This window comes from Pteropus medius, unplaced genomic scaffold (assembly GCF_902729225.1).
Source record: "Pteropus medius unplaced genomic scaffold, Ma_sr-lr_union100, whole genome shotgun sequence".
Lineage (NCBI taxonomy): Eukaryota > Metazoa > Chordata > Mammalia > Chiroptera > Pteropodidae > Pteropus > Pteropus medius.
This window is the reverse complement of record NW_024354875.1, coordinates 31,071,513-31,097,348: the sequence shown is the minus strand read 5'-3', so window position 1 is coordinate 31,097,348 and position 25,836 is coordinate 31,071,513. Positions and strand designations below refer to the sequence as shown.

Below are 25,836 nucleotides of genomic sequence, written 5' to 3'. Positions count from 1 at the left end.
TAAATTTCCATATAGTTTCAGTTAGACAAATAAAATGCAGAGAATCTTTTTTTAAACTTTTATTGTATTGTCAAAAATTATATGTACTATGAAGATGATGGAGAAAAGTCTGTCTATCTCAAACAAATAGTGGTGTACTGGAGCCAGCATGCACAAGCTCCCTAGATATTGTCGTTAAATTTTCAGGAATTTTGTGAACTGATTGACTTTACGTTGGTAGCTTGAAATTGGCCATGGTGAGAATATTTACACCATGGAAATCAGTAAACAATACAAATCAGCCCTCCCCCATTTCCCCCAAGCTAAACATCACTGCTTATGGACTAGAAATCTTGGGAAAAACTGATTGCCTGATAGTTCAAAAGCACATATGGATAGAAATCTCTTTTTACTATCTTTTCCCTTTAATTCTTTTTTTTCATTTCTTGCTGTCTGTTGGATTGATAGTTTTCTATAAATCCCTTTTTCCTTCTGTTAGTTTAGAAACTAGACATTGTTTCTCTACAATTTTAGTAATTACCCTCCATGTTTAACATATTTGCTTAACTATAAATTTTTCAGTACTTCTATCCTATTTTTGAGCATAAGAACCTATGTATGCCTTAACTACACATTAAACACTGCCCCTCCCTGAATTTTATGATTGTTTAGAGTTAATTTTTACATATTTTATCCCAAATAGTTTTCCTTTTTATAGTTACTTATTTTATTCCTTCACATTGTTTCATGAAAGTAGTTTCACTTCAAATGAGTTTATGCTTCATTTGTTGTTTGGTGGGTTGTGTTTCTTAGACTTAGATTTCCTCATGCATTTTAAAATTTCAGTTGGCTAGCTCACTTTGAGGGGGATTATTTGTCTTCCTTTTCCTTCTTACTTCCGCTGTGCCCATCTTCCTGGTCTAATCAATTTAGGGTTGTGTCTCTAACCCAGAGCCAGGTTTTAGAATGACATTTTGTGCTTCTGTCCCATGGTTTTATTACATATGTGGAAGAGTCCATCCCTGTGGCAGCAGAAGGTCCAGCTGTGTACATATCTTTCTACCACCATCAGCCAGAAGCTGGCTAGAAGCCATTTGCCCAAGTGATGGTATTACCTCAGGTGATGAAAAACAATACAAGGGAAATTGCTATAGTTAGAGCATAGGATCTTATGACCGCCCCTCCCCCTTTCCCCCACTTCCTCTATTCCATTATTACCCCAGTCTCTTTTTATCAGCCTAGGAAAACTACCTCAGACACTAGCTTCCAGCTGGAGTCCAACTCTGGACCCTGAGTTGCTTAGAGCCCTCTTAATCCTTTTATTCACAGGAGCCAAACACCCAGCCTCTACTGATCCCAGCAGACCAATGACTTCAGTGCAGCTGAGCACTTTGCACCTTTTTATCCATTCTGATCCGTCAAAATATTTAGAGTTCTTCCTTCTGTAGTAATATGTGTTTGGCTTTTTCTTTTTATATGTGGCCTGTCATTGTCATGTGTTTGGAAAAATATAAACTTAAAGAGACCTCTTGACAGAAAATCTCTTGCATCTAAAGGCAAAGATCCTTTAATTTCAAATTTATTCAATAATATCTTCTGCTTACCACTATCCTGAATTATTTTTCTTCAGTAACACTTATTAACGTGAAGAATGTATTAAGCTATTAATATATATGACCAAAATTAACACCAGTAAAAAGTGCTCCTGCTCTTACTTTATAGGGAGAAAGCAAAGTTTAGGTCACAGTCCTCAAATTCTCCCACACCTTGATTTTCACTCATTATGCCCACATATTCACCTCAGGCAGGCAGCCTTCGCTAGGCAAGGTTTACATTAGAAGGAAATTATCAGCTTTGTAGAATGTTGTCACTGACCGTGGTCCTAAAACATCATGAGCCACCGATCATAACTGTTTCTCTTAATCCGGAGTTCAGAAATGGGTCCTCTTCAACCTTTCCCTGGACATCTGAACCAGATAATGGAGGATGTAATGATGGGAAATAGAAAAGTGAGGTAAGGAGGGGTGAGAGAGGGTCAGAGAAAAGGAATAAGCAGAGGTTGTTGGAGAGGAATATCCACTAAAATTGCCATGGAGGATTTGTTTTGAAATCATTTTCATATATTTAACCAAAAAAGAATCTACAGCTAAACATGTAGCTGTCATCATTTACTTTTAACAATCCTATAATCTTTCTGACAGTTCAATTTGTATTTTTGCTTTGGGAAAGTGTAAATGTTGGGGGAGAGCATTTGATCACTTTTCTCGCCCCCTCGATCTCTTCCTTAATATCATATTTGAGGTTAGAAGAGATTGTCCAAAGATCATGAGTCTCAACATCCAATTTCTAACCAGGTTCATCATATTCTGTGTATTATTTTGAGGATATCATCTCCTCTCTAGAATTCTTGGCTCTTCAAAAGGAACTGATGTTGACTGAGTTCTTGCCATGTGCCAGGAACTGTGCCTGGTATTGGGGATACAAAGCTGAAGAGATATAGTCTCTACTCTCAAGAAACTCAGAGTTTGAGTGGGGAGCTAAATGCACAAATAAATAATTTCAGAATGACTTGATCTGTTCCCCTTTCCCCTTCCTATTATGAAAGTCCGTAAAATGCAGCATGCTGACATGCTGACATGAAAGCATGAGGGAAAAGGCCTCTGAGACTTCCTGTGGGAGTCAGGGAAAACCTCACTTATTCTATTTTGCTAGAATGTGCAGGTAGTATGGTGGAGAGAATGCTATTTTAGAGACAGAGTCCATGTCCCAAATGACCCTGTGTTAAAGAGTGTCGGTGTATCCTATAAGCAACGAAGAGCCATAGCATGATTTTGAGTAGGGTATGACTTGATTAGTTTGCCCTAGGGAGTTTTAGAAAGATCATACTGATTGTTTTGTGGAAGATGGCTCGCAATGACCATAGTTATAGAACCAGAGAGAATAATATGAAAGCTGTTTCTCTAGTCATAGTGCAGAGCTGAATCATAACCCAGGAACATGAAAGATATATACAATGAAATATTCTGGACACCCTCAAAGGAGCCAGATAACAAAACTATCACCCTAAGTTGGGAGCAGATTGGGGAAACCACATATCTTAGGATAAAGTCAGTGATCCCACTTTTAGAGCATCTGGGTGCTTTGGCCCTGGGCATCAAGAGGGCAGAAGACCATGTCCAAACATCCCTTACTTATGTGGGCATAGAGGATGAAGAAGAGAGAGCACCTGGTACCTCAACAGTCTGGTCACCCATGGTACCATGCAGGGACTAATAGGCAGAATTAGAGGAGATATCTGAGTAGCTAGACTTGGGTCCTCTTCATATCTCCAGGTGAAGGAGGGTGATGGGGTGGTTACTGATATTCTGCCTTAAAAACATATATATAATATTATTCAGCCATAAAAAGGACTGAAGTACTGACACGTGCTACAACATGAGTGAACCCAAGAAATATGCTAAGTGAAAAGAGACAACCACAAAAGGCCACTATGATTTCACTCATATAAAATATTCAAAATAGGTAAATTCATAGAGGGAGAAGAGGCAGAAAGCAGATTAGTGTTTTCCAGGGGCCAGAGGAAAAGGCAAAATAGGGAGTATCTGCTTAATAGGTATTGGGCTTCCTCTGAGGTGATTAAAATGTTTGGAACTAGATAGAAGTGGAAGTTGTACAACATTGTGAATGTAGTGAATGCCAATTAATTGTTTATTTTAAAATGGTTAAACTTGTTATATGAACCTTATCTCAATTAAACACACACACACACTCATACACACACACACACACACACACACACACACACACAGAGCATCATGTGTCTCAGAAAAGATACTGGACTATGATGCGGACCTGGGTTTGAATCTTAGCTCCGTCATTTTCTAGCTAGTCTAGCTGTGAGACCTCAGGCCAGTCACTTAACTTCTAAGCTCAGCTTCCCATCTTAGTAACCTGCCTCATTTGGCAATAGTGAGAAGTTACTGAAAGTAAAGTGCATTTCACTGTCTGACACAGAACAAGCTTTAAAAAAATCATACCATCAATACTATTATCTGTACTCCTTTAGGGGGAGGTCATCAAGAAGATGTGACCATCGATTGACTTGTGAGTTGGACTCGGGCAATTGGAGGATCCTCATTTTGTCTGCCATCCTTAGAATGTGCATTCAGCTTGCCTTCCCTAGTTCAAGAAGGTACCCCAAGGATATTCAAGGGTAGGGGGTGACTGAAGAAAGAGGCAGACCACTCCACAATGGTAGATGGCAGGTTTGACAAGCAAGGAAACACTCATGAGGCTTGTCTTGGGCTGCCAAAAAATGAATAGTTTTCTGCATCTGCCTGCCAAATCTCAGAAGTTTATATAAGAGGCCTTAACTGGGTTCAGTCAACATCACACTTCTATCTCAAGGCCGTATCCTTGGAGAAGTTTCAGGCTTCACCCAGTAAACTCCTGAGGAGGTGGCAAACCAACAACTCCTCACACAGACAACCCCAGATTCATTTTAACTCTTAGGTATATTTCAGGCTATGCCTGATTTAGTTGAATGTAAGCTTTCTTTGCTTTCCTTGGCTAAATGAGTTTTGCCATGTACAAAAATTGTCACATACTAGAGAACTTGGTCAAAATTTAAAAGACCTGTGAACTCTAGGTCTATAAAGGTATAAACTACCCCAGTTCCGATACAAAGCAAATATCACTAAGTGATCATGATTCTGTCCTGGATGCAGCCTCAGAATCCTTCCAAAAGAGCATTCTAGGAAAGTGATCAGGTGGTCAGTGTTGGGATTCAAGATGATACCAATTTGCCAATTTCTATTTCAATTTGTTCCTCTCAGAAAGGCATGTGACCAAGAAATCTCAGTGCAGAATGTGTATTGGTTTTTAAAGTCTTCAATAAAGGTCAACAAACTAATGATAATTAAAAGAAATATCTCTTTTACTATCAAGCAGTGGGATTAAGAATAGGAATTTAACATAAACTCTTAACATTTGAGACATATTTAAACAAAAAAAAAGGGGGAAGAAGGAAGGAGGAAGAGAGCAGGGGACAGGGTGGAAGGGAGGAAGGAAGGAAGGAAGGAAGGAAGGAAGGAAAGGAAGGAGAAGGAAGGAAAAGGGAAGGAAGGAAGAAGGAAGGAAGGAAGGAAGGAAGGAAAGGAGGGAGGGAAAAAAGAGAAAATTCACTATGATTTTATTGTGTAATGCTAATCCTTGACATTGTGATGATGCTGTATCATATTCAAAAGATTTTACATTTGATCCTCACTGGTAGACAGACCTTTCTATCCTCATCCACAGCTTAGGAAGCCTCGGAGAGATCAAATAACTTAAGGTGATGTAACCATCAAGTCTGGAACTGTATTAATTTCCTAGGGCTGTCATAACAAAGTACCACAAATTCAGTGGCTTAAACAATAGATATTTATTGTCTCATAATTCTGGAGGCTAGAAGTCTGAGATCAATACTCAAGATTGGTAGGGCTATGCTCCCTCTGAAGGTGCTAGGGAAGGATCTACTCCAGGCCTCTCTCCTAGTTTCCGGTAGTTCCTTGGCTTGTGGCATCATAAGTCCAATCTTCACATGATATTAACTATGTGCGTCTGTGTCCAAATTTCCCCCTTTTATAAAGACGCCAGTATGACCTCATCTTAACTAATTATATCTACAAAGGCCCTATTTCCAAATAAGTTCACATTCTGAGATACTGAGGGTTAGAACTTCAACATATGAAGTTTCAGGGACACAATTCAAATCAAAGCCAGGCTTTTGGTATGTGAGTGTGGAAACTGCTTGAGCCTAAGAGTTTAAGCTTTGGGCCTCCCTTAATGGCAAGAATTCCCATTATTCACTAAAATATAGCCTTTTAAATGAAATTCTTCTTTCAAGAAAACATTCAATAGTCCTTCACATCAAAAATAAATTATGGAATTTTCCCCTCACTCATTAACCTGGTATGATAGCTATATTGTGCATTTGATGACACTAGGAAATTCCAAATTGAAATACTGGGAGGTCAACAGAATCTGCACACACACGCAAAAGGAAATGGAAGACTAAGAGACACTATAACAACTTGTTATATATAAAATCACTGTCATAAATTTTGAATCCATTAAAAAAACAAACAAACAAAAAAAACCCCAGCCCTTTCCTCATTAGTGAAAAAGGGCTATGTCTGTTATTTTCATCCCTGCCAGAAATCATCAGTGGGCTGGAAGAGTGTAGTAATGGTGACATGAGCCTTCATTTCCATTTTTAATGGAAATTCTTATTGACCCAGAGCCAGATTTCCTTCTGCTCCAGAGCCTATGGAAATCCACAGTGGAAAACTACAGTGGCCAGAGAATGGAGGAGCAGGCGGGAAGCTGGGGGCTTAGCATTGAACCAGAAGAACATTGCAGCTCTTGGGAGAAGATTCGGTGGGTGTCGAGCTGGCCACTCCATGCTTCCACCTCGACCTTACTTTCCTCGTCTCTCCCAGGGCGCAGATCTGCCTCGGTGGGGATCACGACTGCCTCTCCTCAAGATCCACTTCTGTTGTGACTTACCACCCCAGGCGCCCTAATGGATCTCATCCTGACCCTCACATCTCTGTTGACGGCATCACTATTGTGAGTTATAGCATCCCTCATTACCACTCACATTTGTTGAACTCTCAGTCTATATCTCACCTAATCTTTGCAACACTCTATAAAGTAGCATGGCTATAAATTGCTACCTGTCTATATATTTTCCACTATACTCAGAGATAGAGCCCTGGTGCTGACCCTGGCTGCCGTGAGACTACATGTCTCAGCTTCTTTGTAGTTGGGTATGGCCATGTGATTAAGTTGTAGCTAATAACATGTTGTATGAAACAGACAGAAAGTCTTCTTAAAGTAAGGAGACTTTCATTTTTCTCCCCTTCCATCTGCCCGTAATAAGCATGTAATTTGGGGGGCTACAGCAGCCATCTTAGCCCACGAGGTGTCCTTGGGAACAGAAATTACACTAAATGGGGCAGCACAAGGGCAGGAACCTAGGTGGCTGCCATGTGCCCTGTCAGACATGATGGCCTAACTCCCAGATTATTAGCAGAGCAAAGAAGTGAAGATAAGTCTGCACTCCAGACACTGCCTCTGTTTTGACTCCTGCTGGAGATGATTATCAAAGGTTGAGTTTGAGGGGGCAGAGTGTTGCTGCTGAGAAGGGAGTGAAGGAGTGAGAGAGAGAGAGAGACAGAGAGAGAGAGAGAGAATGGCCTGAGCTGTGCAAGTCAGTGAGTTTAAGTCTAAATAAAGAGAAGGTAGATAGCAGACATAATTATTCCAGAGGTGTCAAGGATGAAGTCATTGATGTTTTTTTTTTAACAAAAGGTCTCACATATTTATTACTGAACCTATTAGTGCAGAAGTATAGAACCAAAGAGAAAAATAATTTCCCCAATAAAACATATCCAACTGTCCAGATAGTGGTGATGTTTTTAGCTTGAAATGACAAAATGCTAATGACCTTGATATGGCATAAATACATGTGTCATCTCATGTGCAATTCCTTATAGACCCAGCTTGATACTTCCCTAATGCCTCCTCTTGTAACTGAATGTAGTGCACGTTTTAATCTGAATCCATTGGGGAATGGGAAAATTATGCATTTGTTTCTTAGCCAGGTACCACTTGATCCTGAAAGTCTTATGATAAGACATAGCAAGGAACAGAGTCAACTACACACATCATGATGACAGAGAAAAGGAGAGCCAGTCACACTTTTAAAAAGCAGTTTTAGAATAGTGGTACAAACCAAATGCGAAGGATAATAAAAATGACTATTGCTGGCTGAGCATGAACACAGAAACAAGTCTACTGGGGTTCAAATCCTAGCTCTACCACTTATTAGCTGTGGTTTTGGGACTCTTGGCCTCCTTCTACCTCGATTTCTATAAAATGCAGATAATATTAGAACTGTCTCATAGGATCATGAAGAATAAGTGAATTATATGACATGTAAAGAACAGAGCCTAGAATGAGTAAGAGTTGCATATATTAGTCATTATTATTTGCCAGGTTCTACACGTTATATAATTTAATCTTTACAGTAACCTTATGAGGCAGGTATTCTCAGTCCCAATTTGACAAATGAGGACCAAGGGTCAGAGAGGTTAAATATCTCCCCAAGGGTTGCAAAGCTAGTAAGTGACGCAGCTGGATGCATACATTGCTCTTCTACAACTGCCTCTCCTTGATGATGAGCCAGGTGGCACTCTGGGGAGGGGAGAGGGACAGGCTGTGAGGCAGACATGTGAGCCATGCTGCCACCCCTCCGCACACCCTGCGCATGGACATGTAGACAGCTCACAATCACTTGTTTATTTCAACTGCAGATGCTTCTTGATTTACATTATAAAATTCAAGTATGATTTTTAAAAAAGAAGAGGAGGAAAGGAAGAAAAGCCAGTATAGGTAAATGATACAGAATATCATTTAGATTAATCCTATCTAAAAATCACCTAAAATATTGTGCCACAGCATTAATGTGAAATCTATGACATATGCGACAGATCTGGCTTCTCACAAGATCTAAACCCAGCATTTGTTGGGAAATAAACAGAATATGGAGACTGGATTACACACTTTACAATGCCTTTTGCTTATTTCTGAATGAGGCTAAAACCCTCTTTGCCACAGTTCCTAGGACGAGAGGATATTTCAGGTATATGGTGTACAATGCATTGTGTTTCAAACTTCAAGTCACAGAGACACTTCTTGGTTTATACCATGAGAAACTCAGATTTCATTGGCTGAGTTTATAAGTGGGGTAGTGAGATCAAATCAGGCCCTTGGTGTCTTTAAATGATCTATTAGGTAATCTAAATTAGATGTTTTTATGGGAGATACGACCTTGAAACACACAGCTTTATTTGTTCTCATGAAGTGGGAAATAATTCCAATTTTTCAAAATGAGAAAAAAGTTGGGTTCCATTTATAAGTGTATTGATCAATATATGTTGAGGGGAGAAGAGAATTTGGGGGGTTTTTAATTAGAATTTTTTTAGCTTCTCAATGAGTTTTTTATTAATTCACTAAATCTCTGTAGCTCAAGAGATGCTAATTAATTCAAGAAGCCATAATAGCTAATCATTGGCTAAATAAATCTAAAGTGGAAAGAGTCTGTCACTAGAGATATCGCTGCTCATTTTAATTAAAATTACCAATTTGCAAAGTAATGTAAATAAAGGTTATTGTATCCTTCCACTCTAGGAAGCATTAACTCTTTGCATGGCCACCTGAGAATCCAACAGGACTTAAAAAGCCATAAATATTTGTGGAACTTAATCAGTCACTGAGTTACAATATTTATCATTCCAAGTATTGTTCATTGATATTATAAAGCCATGTCGCATTAAGCTGCATTGAAACACAAAATGGAAAATGGATAAGAGCTGAGAATTGGTGTCTTGAAGGGAATACAATCAATGTCAAGGAAACAACCACCCCAAAATGGTTACCTTTATAAATATTTAGGCCTAGAAAAAAGCAAATGTTCCAGGTCTGAGTTTCAATTTTTAAAAAATAAATTTATGCAAATGCCCATGAGTTTTAGTAGTTTTATGGCTCAAAATAATCTCACCTTGTTAACATTCAGTGCAACTGCTTGTAATTATTTGAATGTCATTTGGAGGAATAGGAAAGGCCACCTCAACATTTCATGAATAAATGACAGGGCTCCGCCACAATGCTCACTCTGGGAAATAGACATACCTGCACACTTATGGTCTAGCCAGCAAACCCAGGAAAGCAGTCGAGGGTTGAGGGGGAGGGCGACCATATAGTTCAAGTCATCACTAAGTCCAAAGCTGAGAAGCATAGTGCTCTCGATGGCTTTGCCCTTGACTAAGAGAAATCTAACTTTCTTGTCTCACTAATCAGCTCAAGAGCCATCGATGATGAAATACGAAATCTAATTCCTAATAAAACTCCAAATGTTTTAGAGGCAAAATGAAAAAGCATAGTACACAGATACCTTTTAACCAATGGTTGAGATTTTTGAATTTTTGTAATTTTGTAATTTAGTCAAAATTAATTCAAAATTAATTTTCTGAAATTAATTTGAAATTAAAAAAAATAGTGACATCTATTAAAAGGAAGGTGAATTTAGCAAAGGAAAATTAGTGTTATCTTATCAAAAGGCTACTTCTGAATAAAGCCTCCTGACAAAACAGGTCTGGCTGGGACTTGAACCAGATAAACTTGTTATGCAAATAGCGTTAGCCACAGGGGAAGAGCTGATAATGAAATCTTTACAAAGCCAACGGTACATTGCAGAAGTGACAAAAAAACATCGGGCAGGGTCCTAGCACTTGGATAAAGAGCAGTGCAGAATTTATGTGAGCATCATGTTTAATTTATCATAACTAAGCTGTCAGAAGTCATGTTTTGACAAATGCATAACTAACACATATAAATGAGTCAATTATCACTAACGACCAAAGGTTCAGAACCAAATAGGCTAATGTTTCTTTACTTATTTTTTAACCCCTAAACAAGTTTACTAATAGGATTTCAGGCCTTAAAATTTCTCCTACTGTCTCCGAATTAAGGAGGCTAGAAAAATATCTGAAAAACATTAAGTCGCATCCCAGCACTCAAGTTTCCTTCTTCCCCTCCCACCTCATGCAAACCTTTGCCCTCCATTGCTCACCCTCTCCCTGTCTCTCCCTCCCTCTCTCTTGTTCTCTCACATACACACACACAAACACACATACATGTGCTCATGCCCTCTCTCTTGTCTACAAAGGTGTAATCACTAGGCTGCAGCCAGGCAATCCCTTCAGACCACTGTAGCAATCGATAAGAAGCCATACAGGTCCTTTGATGACTGGTGACTATTATGGACCAAGAAAGACAGAAATCATTGAATGACTCTGCTATGGTTCAGCAGTCATATGGGAACAAGGTATTGAAGATTTTAAAGCTGTTAAAGAGTTTCTAGTTCTTTTTATTTAGAGAGAACCAGTTTAGTTTACTTAAGTACAAAGAACCACAGCTCAGTCTGCAAGGGGAACTGAAGCAATTATCTGGATAATTCAGGCTAAAAACACTTTTGCTGAAATTACCAGATAATCATCTTCCCCACCCCAGTCCCACCAATAATGAAAAGCTTATAATCTGAAGATCTTAATCCTCCATCCTTCTTCCCTTTCCCTCCCCATATGAGCAAGGTAAATACAAAAGCCAACCAAGGCTATCTCTTTAAATAGACATTTCTAGCCCAGTGAGTATCACTGTTTATATTTAATTAGAGATTTGAATAAATAGAATGAAACAGTAAAGTTAAATTGCATTTGGTAGTCTGAGTAATGACAGCCTAGGATAGGTAGGCTTATCTACAAAACCAAAGGATATTATTTGAGAAGAGTGGGCACGTTTCTACCTAAAAATATAAAATAATTAGTCCCTAATCTTGAGAGTTTTAGTCCCAAAAACCTAGTGAAAGGAGAATTCATGGTTGAGGAATTAACAGGTTATGGGGAAAAAAAAAATTAGGGAGCTGAGGTCAGGAAAGAATCTATGAACACCTATAATATATAATATTTTCACGAATGAAACCAATAAAAACTCATTAAACAGAAGATCGATGACATTTTTCCATATCTTAAATTAGTAGAAAAGCACACAACCACTTAATTTCTATTTACCTTCCTCATTTCATCAGAATCTTTTCAGACACTCCCTCCCTTGCAGTTTCAACAACTGTTTTCCATCTTTAGTTCTTCATTCTAGTATCAAGAACTTTCTAAGTCTAAAGCAACTCAGAATGAGTGCATCTGAAATTCTCAGAATTGAGGAAAACATGAGCAGATTTAAATGGGCATATAATAGGATTTTCCATAAAGAAAAATCAATGATTGAGAGGGATTTCTATACTGTTTTTAACCCTGAATGTCCCTATCCCATCTTCATTCATGTACATTTATTCCCACATCTAACCAAGCAATACCGTGCTTGGTTTAAGAACAAAAACACACTCCTGAATAAGTATACAGAAGCCAAATTTGGTGAGTCAAGTCACATTTCAGAGGCAACATGAGAGCTTGGTATAGGAAGGCGTAGTTATGAATTTGTAATGATTTTTTTCTAGGCCAACAGTTTAGAGAAGGTCAATCAAGGGCATCTGTGGGTAGCAACAGAATGAAAAGAAAAACTTTGCAGCCAGCCTTTGCCAACAAAATCACTGGAACCTTAGCCACTGGATTTCTTTCCCTGGGCCCATCTAAAATGTGTTCCCAGCCACCAAGGAGCTTTTAGTACTCCAGTTCCCTTCACCTCCTTAGTCTCCCATATCTCAGGGAGTGGCTCTTCCTCGGCTCCTTCATGAGCATCATTCCTCCTGCTGCTTCTGTTGTTCCTCTCGATATGGCCCGACATCACAACCCTTGACTTGTGACTACTGCATTCTGCAGTCATTGCAGGAACATTAGAGTGGGGACTAGAAAGGCAGGAAAATGTCCTTCGTCCCCTGGCCTTGAACTTTATGGTCACAGTTCAACATGGCCTTGCTCAACATGGGTAGAGTTCTTAGAGTTCCTTACCAGTCCTCACTCCTGAGGAAGATGGCACAAATCCAGGAGGCATTAGACAAGCAAAAGATTTCAGAGACAGAGAAGTATGTTACATTTGAAACGAAAATGAAATGTTCTTTATACAAAACCCTTGGGGCCAAATATTTTTTTGGAATTCGGAATTTTATCAAATTTTAGAAAAGTAAACCAGCGCATTCACTGTATGTTATGTAACATTCCCAGCAGGATCTGGAGCAGCACACTGTAATCAAACACATTAATACATTTGTAGCAATTCACATGAATATTCACACTGAGTGAGATAAATAACAACTATAAATAACCCCACTTCAGTTTAGGTCTTGTGTTGCTACCAAATCAGTTCACTTAAGGTCAGGGCTTGCAGCTAAATGACTCAAATACAAAAAAACTTTCATTTTCCAGAGCTCTTTGGAGTTTGGAATTGTGAATAAGGGATTGTTGATCTGTATTGTGATTGATTAGGGAAGATGATGAAGAGACCTAGTCTTTTTCATTGCCCTGCCTCTTTGTGGGAGCACACAAATATATATTAGAGAAATCTGTGTTGACCCTTCCCTACTTCCTGTTTGTCAGCTATTTTAGTTACTTCTTTTCTCCTCCCATGACCTCTAAATATCTTATTTGATATACAAGGCACCAAGGGCACCTCTTTCCTGCTCCTGTGACTGGATATGGCCTGTAATGCCTGCTCTAAATCCCCACCCCTCTAGCACACTGAGCATCTTCCCCAGTCTTGTGACCAGTGTACTCCTCTGCCAGGGGCCTGGCCAAAAGTTCATGTTTCCGGCACTGAGTCATCACCTCATTGTTGGTGGTGTTGGTTCTGCTCCTGTCTTAATCCCATGCAATCTTGCTTAGTCCTCAGTAATATAGCTCCAAGCACATCACCCATCAGTTGGGGTTTCATCTTTTTCTGCACACCTCAAGCCCTGGCTGGGGCTCTTTGCCCTGGTGCCTTGGGCCTGAGAACCTGCTTTGCCCTTTCAATCACCTTGGGAACTGGAGCACTGGTCCCATACCATAGATCTTAGAGTAAAGCCCAATTTCCAAGCTGTAAAACCTCTGTTGAAAGCTACCATCTTTTACCTCCTCTCTGATCTCAGTGCAGGCATCCAATTTGGTGATGTTTGCCCCAGGACAAAGTAGATTCTCAGATAAATGTGTCCCATATTATAAGGAGGATGAGTACAGCTAAGAGTCAAATGGAACTCCTTATTTTTCAAATCCTGCAGATCTTCTATCATTTACTGGAACAAATTCTATGTCATAACGTGCTAAAAGGCTTAACAACTTCTAGTGCCAAGTAAATTCTGCAGCTTGGATTTCTCCAATCACTGTTCAAGGCTTTGTTGGATGAGAAATTTTCAGTGGAAGGAATACTCACTGTGAAATAAAGTGATTGAATTCCTCACACCATTCTTCCGGGTAAAGTAAAGTGGGTGGAGGATTTCTGAAAAACAAAAGCAATTTTTTTCTTACAAAAAATATTCAGTTAAAAACAAAATATCAACTTGTCTACTGATATCATTCTAAATAGCTTTAATAAATCTATTCTATTTCTTCCCGAGTGGGAATCATTCATTAAATTACGTTCCCCTCAGGAACATTCCTCGGGGGACAGACACTCTAACGAGGGACGAAGCAAGCACACAGCCACTGTAACTGAATATTATTAGTGCCATAAGAAAGCTATAATCCTAGTGCTAGGAGCTTTAGGGAAATAGACTTTTAATTTTGCAGATTTTTCAGATCATTATGCTACCATTTGAATTAATTATGTGATGCATTTAAGGTATACTCATAAATTCATTGGTCACATTTTAAACTATTTCCTATGTGTTAACTTCTGCAATAGGCACTGGAGAAAGCAAAACAGCTAAGATCCTGACCCTGAGTGGTCCCTGGGTAGAGACAGGGGCAGATATCCCACATAACTAATTCTCGGAGGCCCAGGAGAACCAGAGAACTACAGAGAGACTCTGTGGTGACCTTGCTACTTTCGGGTGAGAGGCAGGAAAAAGGGAAAGGGAAGACGTCTGAATTTGATGGAATATTTACCTGAAGTGATTCAATTTTAAAACAGAAGTGACATTACCTTTGAAGAGAACCAAAGTTTTGCCACCCCAAAATATGCCTTTTGAGATACTGATTTTTAAGCTGATTATTAAGAAACAAAAGACTCAGAAAAAATCCTCGACCCTTCCCCTTTATCTGCTTAAAGGAATTCAGATAGAAAAATCTGCTTAAAGGAAGGGAGTATCACCTTAGCAACATAATGTAAACTAAATGTGGCACACAGGGAGAAATCTAGCAAAGCCTGTTTGTTAAACTGTGTCCAATTGTTTCTTGGTGGCTCAGCAAGAATTTGTTTACCACATGTTTGCTTTCTTTTCTACCTGTAAGTTACCTGCTTTCCCTTTAAAATCTCAGACCCCTAGCCCCATTCTCCTTTGTCCAGATTGCAATATAAGCCTCAACTACCCAATCCCTCCTTGGGTCTCATACTCCTACGACACCCCCGCATGTACATGCATAATAAACTGTGGACATTTTCTCCTGTTAATATGTCTCTGTTAATGTGATTATTAGCCCAGTCAGGAGAACTCAGAAGGTGGGAGGAAAGTTTAATTTTTGCACGCCCACGCTTTTGATCGGATTTTTTCCCCTAGCCATAAATAGAAAGAGGGACTTGTGGGCAAGTCAAGTTCAGGAAATGAAGAGTTACGTTTATGCAAACCTGAATTATGACTGTAAATTTTAAACCCATTATACGTGATCTTTGTTTTCACCGGGGTCCCAACAGCTTCCTGAAACCATAGATTGCTCCGTTTCAATAGGTAGAAAAATAAGAAGCAGTCAGAGTAAGCAGAAACAAATACTGTATCAGATACTGTGATTGCAAGTTGCCTCTCAATACCCATTCTCTTCTCATTTCTTAAGGTACAATTTTTATTTTTACATATGCTGCTATATAAAAGTTACATTTTTTTCTGAGTTCCTTGCAGGTAGATGTGGCCATGTGACTCAGTTCTGGGCAATAATACAGAAGTAAAACTGTTCTTTGGTATTTTCAGAAAGTCTTCTTAAAATAGAGGAGACATGCCATCTTTCTTCTTCTCCCTTTTTGCTTCCTAGAGCATGGATGTCATGGCTGGAGCTTAAGTAGCCACTTTGGACATGAGGTGAACTTGAAAATGAAAGCTATGAGCTGAATATAGCAAAAAAGGTAGATAGCAAACTGAATTCATGATGACACTGCAAAGCTGCCATACCAGCTCTAAACTGCTTCCCCCTAGTCTTCCTTAACAGAAGAGGGAAATAAATTTCCCTCTTCTTTAAGCCACAGTTATATGCAATTAATCCTAATTGAGTAAAAAATATTTCAGAATATTATCCTATCATATGATTAAAATATAATTTGATAAGTGATATAATAGAAGCACAAGCACAATGTTATGTAAAAGGACAATTAAGGGGGCAATTTACCCAATGTGGGGAGTCCCAGAAGACTTTATAAAGAAGATGAACTTTAGCTGACCCCTGAAGATTAGGTTGGATTTTTCAAGATAGAGGAGGAGAGAGAAACCATTTCAGGAATAGAAAACATGTACCAAGTCACAGAAGCATAAAAATGTCTAGTAGAGTCAAAGAATGTGAGTAATTTGTGGGCGAGGGGAGCAAAGATAGACTATTTTGGGTCTGGGGAGAGAGCAGGAGGCAAGGACAAGATGGGAAGGAAAAATGATAAGAAAGGAAGTATATGATTTCTCTGTTCTGCATAAGAATTATCCTTCAGATCATCTGATGAAAAGATGCAAAGGCGAATTATCTGTGTACCCAGCTAGAAAGAGTAGCAGTTGAAGGTTGCCCTTCAGTTATTCTGGAGGTTGCCTCGTTATCTCTCATTCCATCCAACAATATTTGCTTTAATCTTTCCCTAGCATTTTTAAATAATAAAAGTACCATCATATAACTTCTTCAATACTAGTTGGACTGACCTGTTTTTATTGGCTCCAGCTGTTTGAGGTTGTTCATCCCGTGTTCTCCCAGGTCACCTCTGTGGGCTTCAGTGTGGCATTTCTCAGTGAGCAGGTTGACCTAGATTATCTCTACAGCCCAATCCAGGTTTTCTGCTCATTCTATTCTCACTGAAGCCAGTTTCATGGATAAGAGCTACTTAAGCAATTACCATCCAATAGACTTAATTCACCCCCAAAGCAGTTAGCCATGACCAAGAAGTCATTTTATAGACAGAGTGTACAGATTTGATTTAAAACAAGCCTAGTAGCCTTGACATCGGCCAGCTAAGCATGCAGGAACAGCCCTCTGCCACAATTAGAGAACAACCTGGCAAGGGTCCACTGGAGAAATGGATGATAAGTATCCACTCTTGTGTAGAGAACACTACCTTCCTGTTTTCAGTCTGTTTCTCAACAGGAACTATGGACGGGGGCTACCATTTAAGTGTTGGCTTGAACCTCTGCAGCAGGGCACAGAGAACAGCAGCAGATCACCACTAACCCAGGCCATTACCAAGCCCTGATGGCCTGAACATCTTTGAAACTTGGTATCAGAGGAATTTGTTTCAGAGACCCTCATTTGAACTTGTAGATGCCCCGCCTTTCCTGGAATCCAGCCATCGCACTTAGGTTCAGTAAATTGAGATCTTGTGAAAGATTATTATCTGTGTGTGATAAAAACTAAAAGAAATTTGAAGACTTTACAGTACATTGTTTGCACTGGCAATATAAATTTTAGTTCTCTCGCTATGCAGGAAAAGCACCAAATAATAGCAATGGTACCTTTTTGACTCCTCTCAAAACTACAGATGCAAGCTGCAACCCTGCCCAGAGGGTCTCTCTTAAAGGACGTAAGACACTTCATATTCAGTATGATGGGAACTGTCGCTGTGATTCAGAGACAGGCGGGCACCACTCGCTTACATATATGGATGCCGAGAGCCTGCATCTCAGGAAGTGTAAATGGTGAGTGCTCAGAAAAGCAATGAATCTGAATAACAAGCTTTCATTTGGATAATGGTTATAGACACACCAAGGCAATACAGAAAACAGATTAGTCAGTGGAGGAAAATTACTACATTAGATTTGAGTTTTACCTGCCTGGATTTTATTCCTGTGTTTTGAACCCAAAATTCATTTTCTATAAAGATCACTTGCACACAGATGGCATTGGGCTACATGAGGCTAGAAGCATGGAGTGATGGGGGAGAGAGCCCTGAACCAATTATATGCTCATTTTTGACATTATAATCTTGGGTCCAGTAAACACAAGAGAGATAAACTTAACCTCCTTCCCCCAAAGCCTCTGTGGAACAAAATGATTTGCCGAACAGTCAAACTGAATTTATTTTAGTTATTGATGGGACAGAGGTGGGCACCTAATTTAATTTGGTGACTATAGCCTGACTTAAAATAAGCTGGGTCAATCCGATTCTCCTTAGAAGGTTTTTTCCCATCTTGATCTGGAAAAACCAAGAGAATGAGGCAATTTAGTAAGGGGAGCTGAAGCTGAGAGATCCATGATGACAAAGCAGTCAGGAGAGGCCACAAAGCAAAATGTGCGAGTTAAAGTTTCAGAGGCAGAAACTACAAGTAGGCAGAAAACCAGGGAATGAGGAGAAAATAGGCCAGGTAGAGTAGAAATGAAGAAATGTGTCACAAAGACCATGTATTTTTTTCACTGTTCCTTTTGTGAGTACTTCTCCTTTCTCCGGCACACCTAAAATATTACTGGCTCCAGCATTCTGTTTTCAGCCCTATTCTCTGCCCATGCTACACATTCACTGAGGCCTCACTGTAGGTTGATGGATTCCTAATCGGTGTCTCCTGCTTTGATTTCTCCTGCCTTTTGGCTGGTGCATCTAACTACTTATTTGATTGTCCCATTTTGATTTCCCAGAAGCACCTTAAAAGTCAGTATGTTCAAAACCAAATTCATCTTCTTCCCCTAAAGCTGTATCCATCTGACTGTTGAAGTCTGAAACTTGGGTTCTAGCCTGTCTCTTAACCCCACATCTAATTGGAGAAGTCATAATAATGGCTCCCCCAAAGAAGTCCATATTCTGATGCCTAGAACCTATGAAAATATCACCTTCCATAGCAAAGGGACTTTACTGATGTGATTGAGGACCTGGAGATGGAGGATTACCTTAGATTATCTGGATAGGCTCAATTGAATGCAAGTCCTTTAAAGCAGAAGAGAGAGACAAAGAAAGCAGAAGAGGCAGAAGAAATTCCAAGTGTGAAAGGGATCTATCCACCGTAGCTGGAAGATAGGGGAAGGGAGTCAAGGAACACAGTTAGCTTCTGGAAGATAGGAATGAGCCTCAGCTGATACTCAGCAAGGAAATGGAGGTCTCAAATCTACAAATGCAAAGAAGTAAATTCTGCTAATAACCCTGAATGAGCAAGGAAACCGATTCACCCCTTGAGCCTCTAGAAAGCGGTTCGGCCCTACTGACACCCTGATTTTAGCCCAGTGAGACACATGTCAGATTTCTAACCTATAGAACTGTAGCATAATAAATATATGCTGCTTTACAGTGCTAAATCTGTGGTCATCTCTTATGACAGTGATCCAAAGTTAATACATCAGTCAAGCACCAAGTCCTATAAATTCAGCTTCCTAAATTCCTTTCTCAACATCCATCCCCCCTTTTATGTCCTAGTTCGGTCACTTTTTATCTCATACCCAGACAACTCCAGCAGCCTCTTTATTTTATTCCCTCTCTCTATGCTCATCTCCATTTAATCCATCTTATACTTGGCAGCTAGAATTTCTTTATAACATACAAACCTGATATTGTTATTTCATTGCTCTCTCCGATTTGTCTACCTGGCAGGCTTCTATTCATGCTTCATGTGTATCTTTAGTGCCCAGCACAGCAGCACTTAGCAAATTTTTGCTGAATGACTACATGAATGAATAACACAAACATACATATGTTGTAAGTTAGCCAAGAAATGATGCCAAGACAAAATACGGCTTAGTCCCCAAAGTAGCATAAAATTAGACAAACATGGAATATCTCCTTTGGATATGAGCAAATTCTGACCAAATTATTCACAGCAACTGGGGCTTGAGAGACAAAGGAGTCCCCTTCGGTGGCAACCTGAGTTAGATTTGACAATGTAGAAGCCTCATTTCTCTATTTTTGAAGCCCAGACATACCCAGATCCCTGAACATATTTTACCAAAATTAACAAATAAATCATAACTTTAAACCTCATTACAGACATTATCTGACATCAGGACCATTATATATACACACACACAGTGGGTTGGAGATAGAAGAGGATCAGTACCAATAATAATCACACGTTGAGTGCTTACTATCACCAAGCCCCATGCCAAGTGCTTCACATACAGGTCAATGGAACAACACAGCAATCCTATGAAATAGGAATTATTATTCTTGTTTCACAGGTAGGGAAAAGGAGCTTAAAAGAAGAAATTTTCTTAAAAACATCCAACAAAAAGTGTGAGTCAAGTTTTAAATTCGGGTGTTTCTGTCTCCAATGTCCATACGCTTCACTGTTTTGTGTTTTATTTCATGAAGAGTCCGTTACTTCAGAAGATGAATTAAGAGAACATATATGCAAAAAGTGACAGAAAGCCAATTAGCAAGCAGCACCACCAGAAGGTGCAAAATGAAATCCTCAAACATTAAAGCACATTCACCAAGGAGATGCCGAGTAAAAGATTTCTCAATGAGGCTGAGTTAATTAAGAAAGACTTCTGGGAAGTTGCGAATTTCAAGGTGGCTCCTAAACAGAGGGGGCATACGCCAATTGAGGAGGGAAGGAGGGTGTTAGGAAAGGAAAGGGGAAATGTAGAGAGGAGAGACAAAGACTGAGGTATACTCACTAATAAATAATCATAAACGTACAGTTAAATAAACACCTAGGAGTGTGTTTAAAAGGTATTCTATTTATTTACTCATAAAAGCAATAAAGTAAGACATTTGAGCAAAATTAAGCATTCTGAGAGTATTAACCACAGCGACAGAGCTGCCATCCTGATCGCAACTGGTAGATTCATCAATGAAGTTGAACGGTTAAGTGTTCAACAGTTAGGTGTCTGTGTCTCTTCCCTCATTATTTCTACCTAGCCCCAGTCGAAGTTGCTTTTCTCCCTAAGTCATGTCCTACCTGTTCAAAGTTAATTTTTTATTTGTAGCACATGATTCCACCACAAGGTAAAAAATTTGCCAATACAGGAACATAGAAAGCAAAAAACAAAATTCCTCTTTACTACCACCCTTAATCTCAGTTTCTTTCCCATATCAGTATGGCCTGTATCCTCTCACACCTTTTTATATTCATTTTAAAATATTTTCTATAAATATATACTACATATACTGTTTTGCTGTGTATAAATATATCATAAATACAACATAAATTTTATAATATATTTGTTTTTATAATATATTTATAGTTGGGGACAGTAGAAATGGAATTATACTCTACACCTTAAGTGTCCTGGTACTAATTTTTTCCATTCGTTACCATGGCTTAAAGATCATCCTATACCAACTTCGTACATAAATAGCATTCCACGATGCAGGTATACTATAGTTTGTTTAGCCATTCACCCATTGGTGGATATTTAGGCTGTTTTTCTCCACTGTTAGAAAGAAGGCTGAAATGGTTTATACATGCCACTTGTCATATATGATTTCAACTTTTAAAAAGTTTCTGAGGCAGCAAAGATATCTTGTCGGTGAACGTTTAGGATCCTACCACATAACTGCAATGTTGAGAGCAGTAACTGACTGCCTCATCTTCTCGAGGTGGCCCAGTGTGCAATTTCAGAGCAGAGGAGGAAGTGACCGCCAAATGGCTGTGCAGGGTTGTGAAGAGCGCCCCTGGGTCAACACTCCATAGAACACAATGTGAAGAGGAACCTTAAGTTGTTCAGCTCCACCTGTGTCAGGTCTTGAATGCTGCTGCTGGGTTCCATTCTGCCACTTGCAAGAATCTGCTACTTGATTCAAGTGGTGGGTATCTTTGGGTAATTACTTTGACATGTGGGGCACAGACCAAGATTTATTCAAATTACATATACGTTACAATTCTGCTAAAGAGGAATCATTTGAAAAATTTAAATAGTTGAAGATATTTCTTTAAAATCAGAAAATAGAGATGAAGGTGACACAGAAACCAGAATCAGAAATACATTTTCTTCAGAAAATGTAAAAGGTAGGTCCAGACTGGGAAAGACATCCATGCTAAATGCTAACTTCACCATAAAGGCATCTCCCAATCGGGATCAATCTTTTGAAGTAGGGAAAAGGAGAGGGGGATGTTTGCAATAACACTAGATGAAGAGGTGCCTGGAAGGAAGCAAATGTAGGAGAGGAAAAACATTTTTTTCCCTTTACACTTTTAACTTCTCAATTGGAACCTCTGTCACAAAGGACAGATTAACAAGAGAAAAGCATACAGATTTATTTAGTGTAAATTTTACATGACATGAGAGGCTTCCTAAGGAAATGACCCAAAGACATGGTTAAACCTGAGTGTTTTTATGCTAGGTCTGATGAAGAATGGAGAGTCATGGATAGATGTGATAGGATAAAGAGTATGAATGAAGTGTGATAAACTGGGGAAACTCCGCAAGGCCTGTTCATGAAGATTTCTCTCTGTCTATCATCACAGTCTTTGGAGATAAGGATGCTCCTTTCCTCTGGGTATAGAGAGGGCACCTCTCACAAGAAGGTTTTATGACCTGCTTCAGGGGAAGGTCAGAAAGTCCTTCCTGTATACACCACTTTCTCAAAATCCTTCAGCTTGAAATATTCAATATGCCAATGTCCCATATTCGGGGGGTAGTGTGTCCTGAACCCCATCACAAAAATCAAATGAACCTAAGTCATATCTCAGACTTAGATCACCACTGTCTAAAAAAGTAGAGTTTTTATGATTAATGCCTATGATAATTTATTCCATAATAACTAAAAAAAATTACTAAAAGCAGTGAAAAGCAAAGATTTGCACTTAAATTTCAAGTTTGTTGACTCCTTTGATTCTGATTTTTAATAACCTGATCTGATCCTGTCCCTTAAATAACACCATTTGCAATATTAAGCTGTAATTGTTAAAATGTAAAGTTACCACATCAAATCACATGGCTCATAATAAACCCATTCTTAACCATCAGTAAAGGACAAGATGTTCACTTCCTCAGGCTTCTCAGCCCAGCCACAATCTGTTTCAAAGGTCATCTCAGAATCTCAACATTACATTATGTTCCCCATGTCGGGTATTACCCCAGGCCTATGCTTGAGATGGGGGTGTGGAGGTCTCACAAAGCTTTATTAATCCTTAGCCACTGCACCAACATTTCAAATGTTCACAAAGGCATGAGCCGCATTTTTTCATTATCTCTGAAGCACACTGGGGTATCGTTCCCTCCACTGTACTCTCCTTATGCAAACACATAGGACACATAAGTAATTCAGCCACGCATGCAGAGTACAAGAGAAAGTCAAGGACAATAGAAGGCTATGTCAATAGAGATGATGGAGGGGACGAGTGGTATGTGGCTCACTGTCAATGTGGTCATTTGCTGACATTCATTTTTCAATTTCCTCCTTCAACAAGAACTCAGCTACGCCATCATATCCAACTGTTAATGTCCAACGTGTCGGGGAAGTAGACCTTGCCCAAGGGCTCGCTAATGATCCTTTTCCTCAGTGGTCCTTCATGCACAGAGTGGAAGCCACAATCTATTCTTTCTTACACACAGTTTTAAATGCACGATTTCTTAATTCATGATTTTAAAGAGATGTGTTTCAAAGAGATCATGTTGTTTTCTAAATGTTTTCCTATCATCAGATTCTGAACTGCTTATGTGGGTTCAGTAAAATTGTACTCACTGAAGACGACCATTATGGTGTAACTAAGCATTTTGGAGATACAGGATCGCTTCCCAATTATGTTAGCATTATGTGTAGCAGCCTGAAAGTCAGAGCAATGTGGTAGGGGGCCAGGGCACTGGCAAAGTTAAATAGCATGTGCTGGACATGCTGTGCTTTCCTGGGGCATCCGTTACTAGCAGTAAGTTATTTAAAGTTGCTTTATGTGAAAATCATTGGGGAGTTGGAGAGGAGGAGACAATAAAAAGTAGGACTTCTCCTTGCCTCAATTCTGAACTAATTGAAGAACAAGTTAAAGTAGTCAGATTGGGTCAAAGTAACACCTTTATTACTGATAGAGCTGCTCTTGGAGAATGCTGCTTTCATCTTCAGGGAGTAGGCTTTCTAAAACTGAAAGACAGACTTATCTGGCTGGCCTTGGGCCCCGGGCTGGACTACCACAGGCCCTTCTCTCAGGGACAGAGCCTTGGCCACAAAGCTGACTGCAGGCTGAGAATAATCCCCCAGGGCAGGCCAATTCCCAAGAGAAAGAAGGGAAGAGTTCCGATATGTGTGTTCAGTGCCTCCCAAACTCATCATCTGCATAGCATCACCCTGATCTTCTAGACCAGGGATCCCCAACCCCCAAGCCACAGCCTGGTACTGGTCAGTGGCCTGTTAGGAAAAGGGCTGCACAACATAAGGTGAGCAGCAGGTGAGCGAGCAAAGCTTCATCTGTATTTGCAGCCGCTCCGCAGTGCTAGCATCACTGCCTCAGCTCCACCTCAGATCATCAGGCATTAGATTCTCAGAGGAGCAACAGTTCCTGGTGCCAAAAAGGTTAGGGACCACTGTTCTAGACTCTATGAATTTCGGTTCAATCAGAAGACAAAAAACACCAGTAATCTGAACAGGGAAAATTTTATATAAAGAATTATTAACTTGTAATAGGGGATTAGTTACTGAGAAGTAAAGATAACTCTAACAAGTATTGGAAGAACAGATATTGGGAACAGCGACTACCCTTACCTAAGACAGAATGCCCAAGTAAAAAAATAACCTGGAAGAGCCCCTGCCCCCAAACCCAAGGCTGAGACTTAGATCTCATTGGAAAAGCTGTAACTGTTGCCTTTGGGTGGTGAAGTTCTCTGGAGTGAGACAAGCCAGGGCTGGCAAACAGAAAACTGTCTTCCTGGGTGCCTTTAAGACTCACTGGGAAGCCACTCAATGAGTGCTAGTAAAACTCTCTGGAGGGTGAGAACCACTGGGTGTTCCCAATGCCACTGGTAGCCAAAGGGCACAAGAACAAGAAGGGAAAAAAAAACCAACACAGTGAAATCAGGAAGAGAGCCCTCCCTCCTGCAGTGGCCTTTCAGTGCCCTCTACTGACGAAATGTAACATCTGCCATGTGGCCAAGGAGAAATGTTTGCAGTCCACTCCAGTATCACAAAGCAGGGCAAAAAGGGTTGATTCGGAGCTGAAAGGCACTAAATTGACAACTGACACAGGAAAGAGAAAACAGAGAGGCTAGGAGTATTAGAGTGCTTTTTTGTTTTAAAGACGAAACATCAGCTTTTATGAAATTTCCATTTCAAGCTTGCAATAGGCAACTTCCAGTCATTATCAACTAAATGAATCCAGTCTCCTCTGACATTAGGACCACTTGCTAGATACATTTGAGAGGCAATCAAGAGATAACGGAAACCTCCTTCCCTCACTTAAAAAATCTGTTTTGTCATTGTGCATGAAATTTCCTGGCTAAGACTCATTGCTTTCCATCTCAAACGTTCCTTATTGAAATGGGCATGCTCTGGGAAGCATCCTGCTGTAAACCTTTATTGGCCACAATTTTACATAGGATAAATGGCAGGCAAGAATAAAAACTTAGAAAAAGGGGCCCAGTACAAGAACCAGCAAGGGGACAGGACCATAATCACAGACTTAATCTCTTTGCGGGTTTCCATTTCTAGAGTTCCAACTTTGTGTGAGCTGAAAAAGTAGTCAGGTGGCATGACACCTCTTCTTATACTTTCCTGGCTCTCTGCCTCCCAAGATTTCTTCCATCATAGAAAAGAAAAAGAAATCAATGAAAGTCAATGTGGTTCGAAACTCTTTTGCCAGGATCACGGCCACAAAAGGAGAGCTTCTTTTTCTTCTGGATCCTCTTTCCCACCAACACAGTCACGAGTACAATGTAGATGCCCAGTAGTAAGCTGAGGGGAGTTGACAATGGTTCTTCCCCGTATTCTTTTAAGCCCAGTCAGGAACCCACGACTTTCTTTTAAATTGGACCATTTTTCTACAATCTAATATTATTTCTGTGGTCTGAATCCTTAATTTTCTTGAGAGCTTATTCTGCGTAAGCACCGTGCTAATGACTCACTCATTTAATCCCC

The 25,836-nt window shown here is 39.7% G+C and overlaps 1 protein-coding gene across 1 annotated transcript in view; it reads right to left on the bottom strand.

Moving 5' to 3' along the window:
• Positions 1 to 25,836, bottom strand: part of MYO3B (myosin IIIB) — a 361,097-nt gene that overhangs the window by 223,143 nt on the left and 112,118 nt on the right. Inside the window, exon 9 of the mRNA XM_039855816.1 lies at positions 13,945 to 14,010. Within this exon, the coding sequence (XP_039711750.1) occupies positions 13,945 to 14,010 (66 nt within the window). The remainder of the gene's footprint in view (positions 1 to 13,944; positions 14,011 to 25,836) is intronic.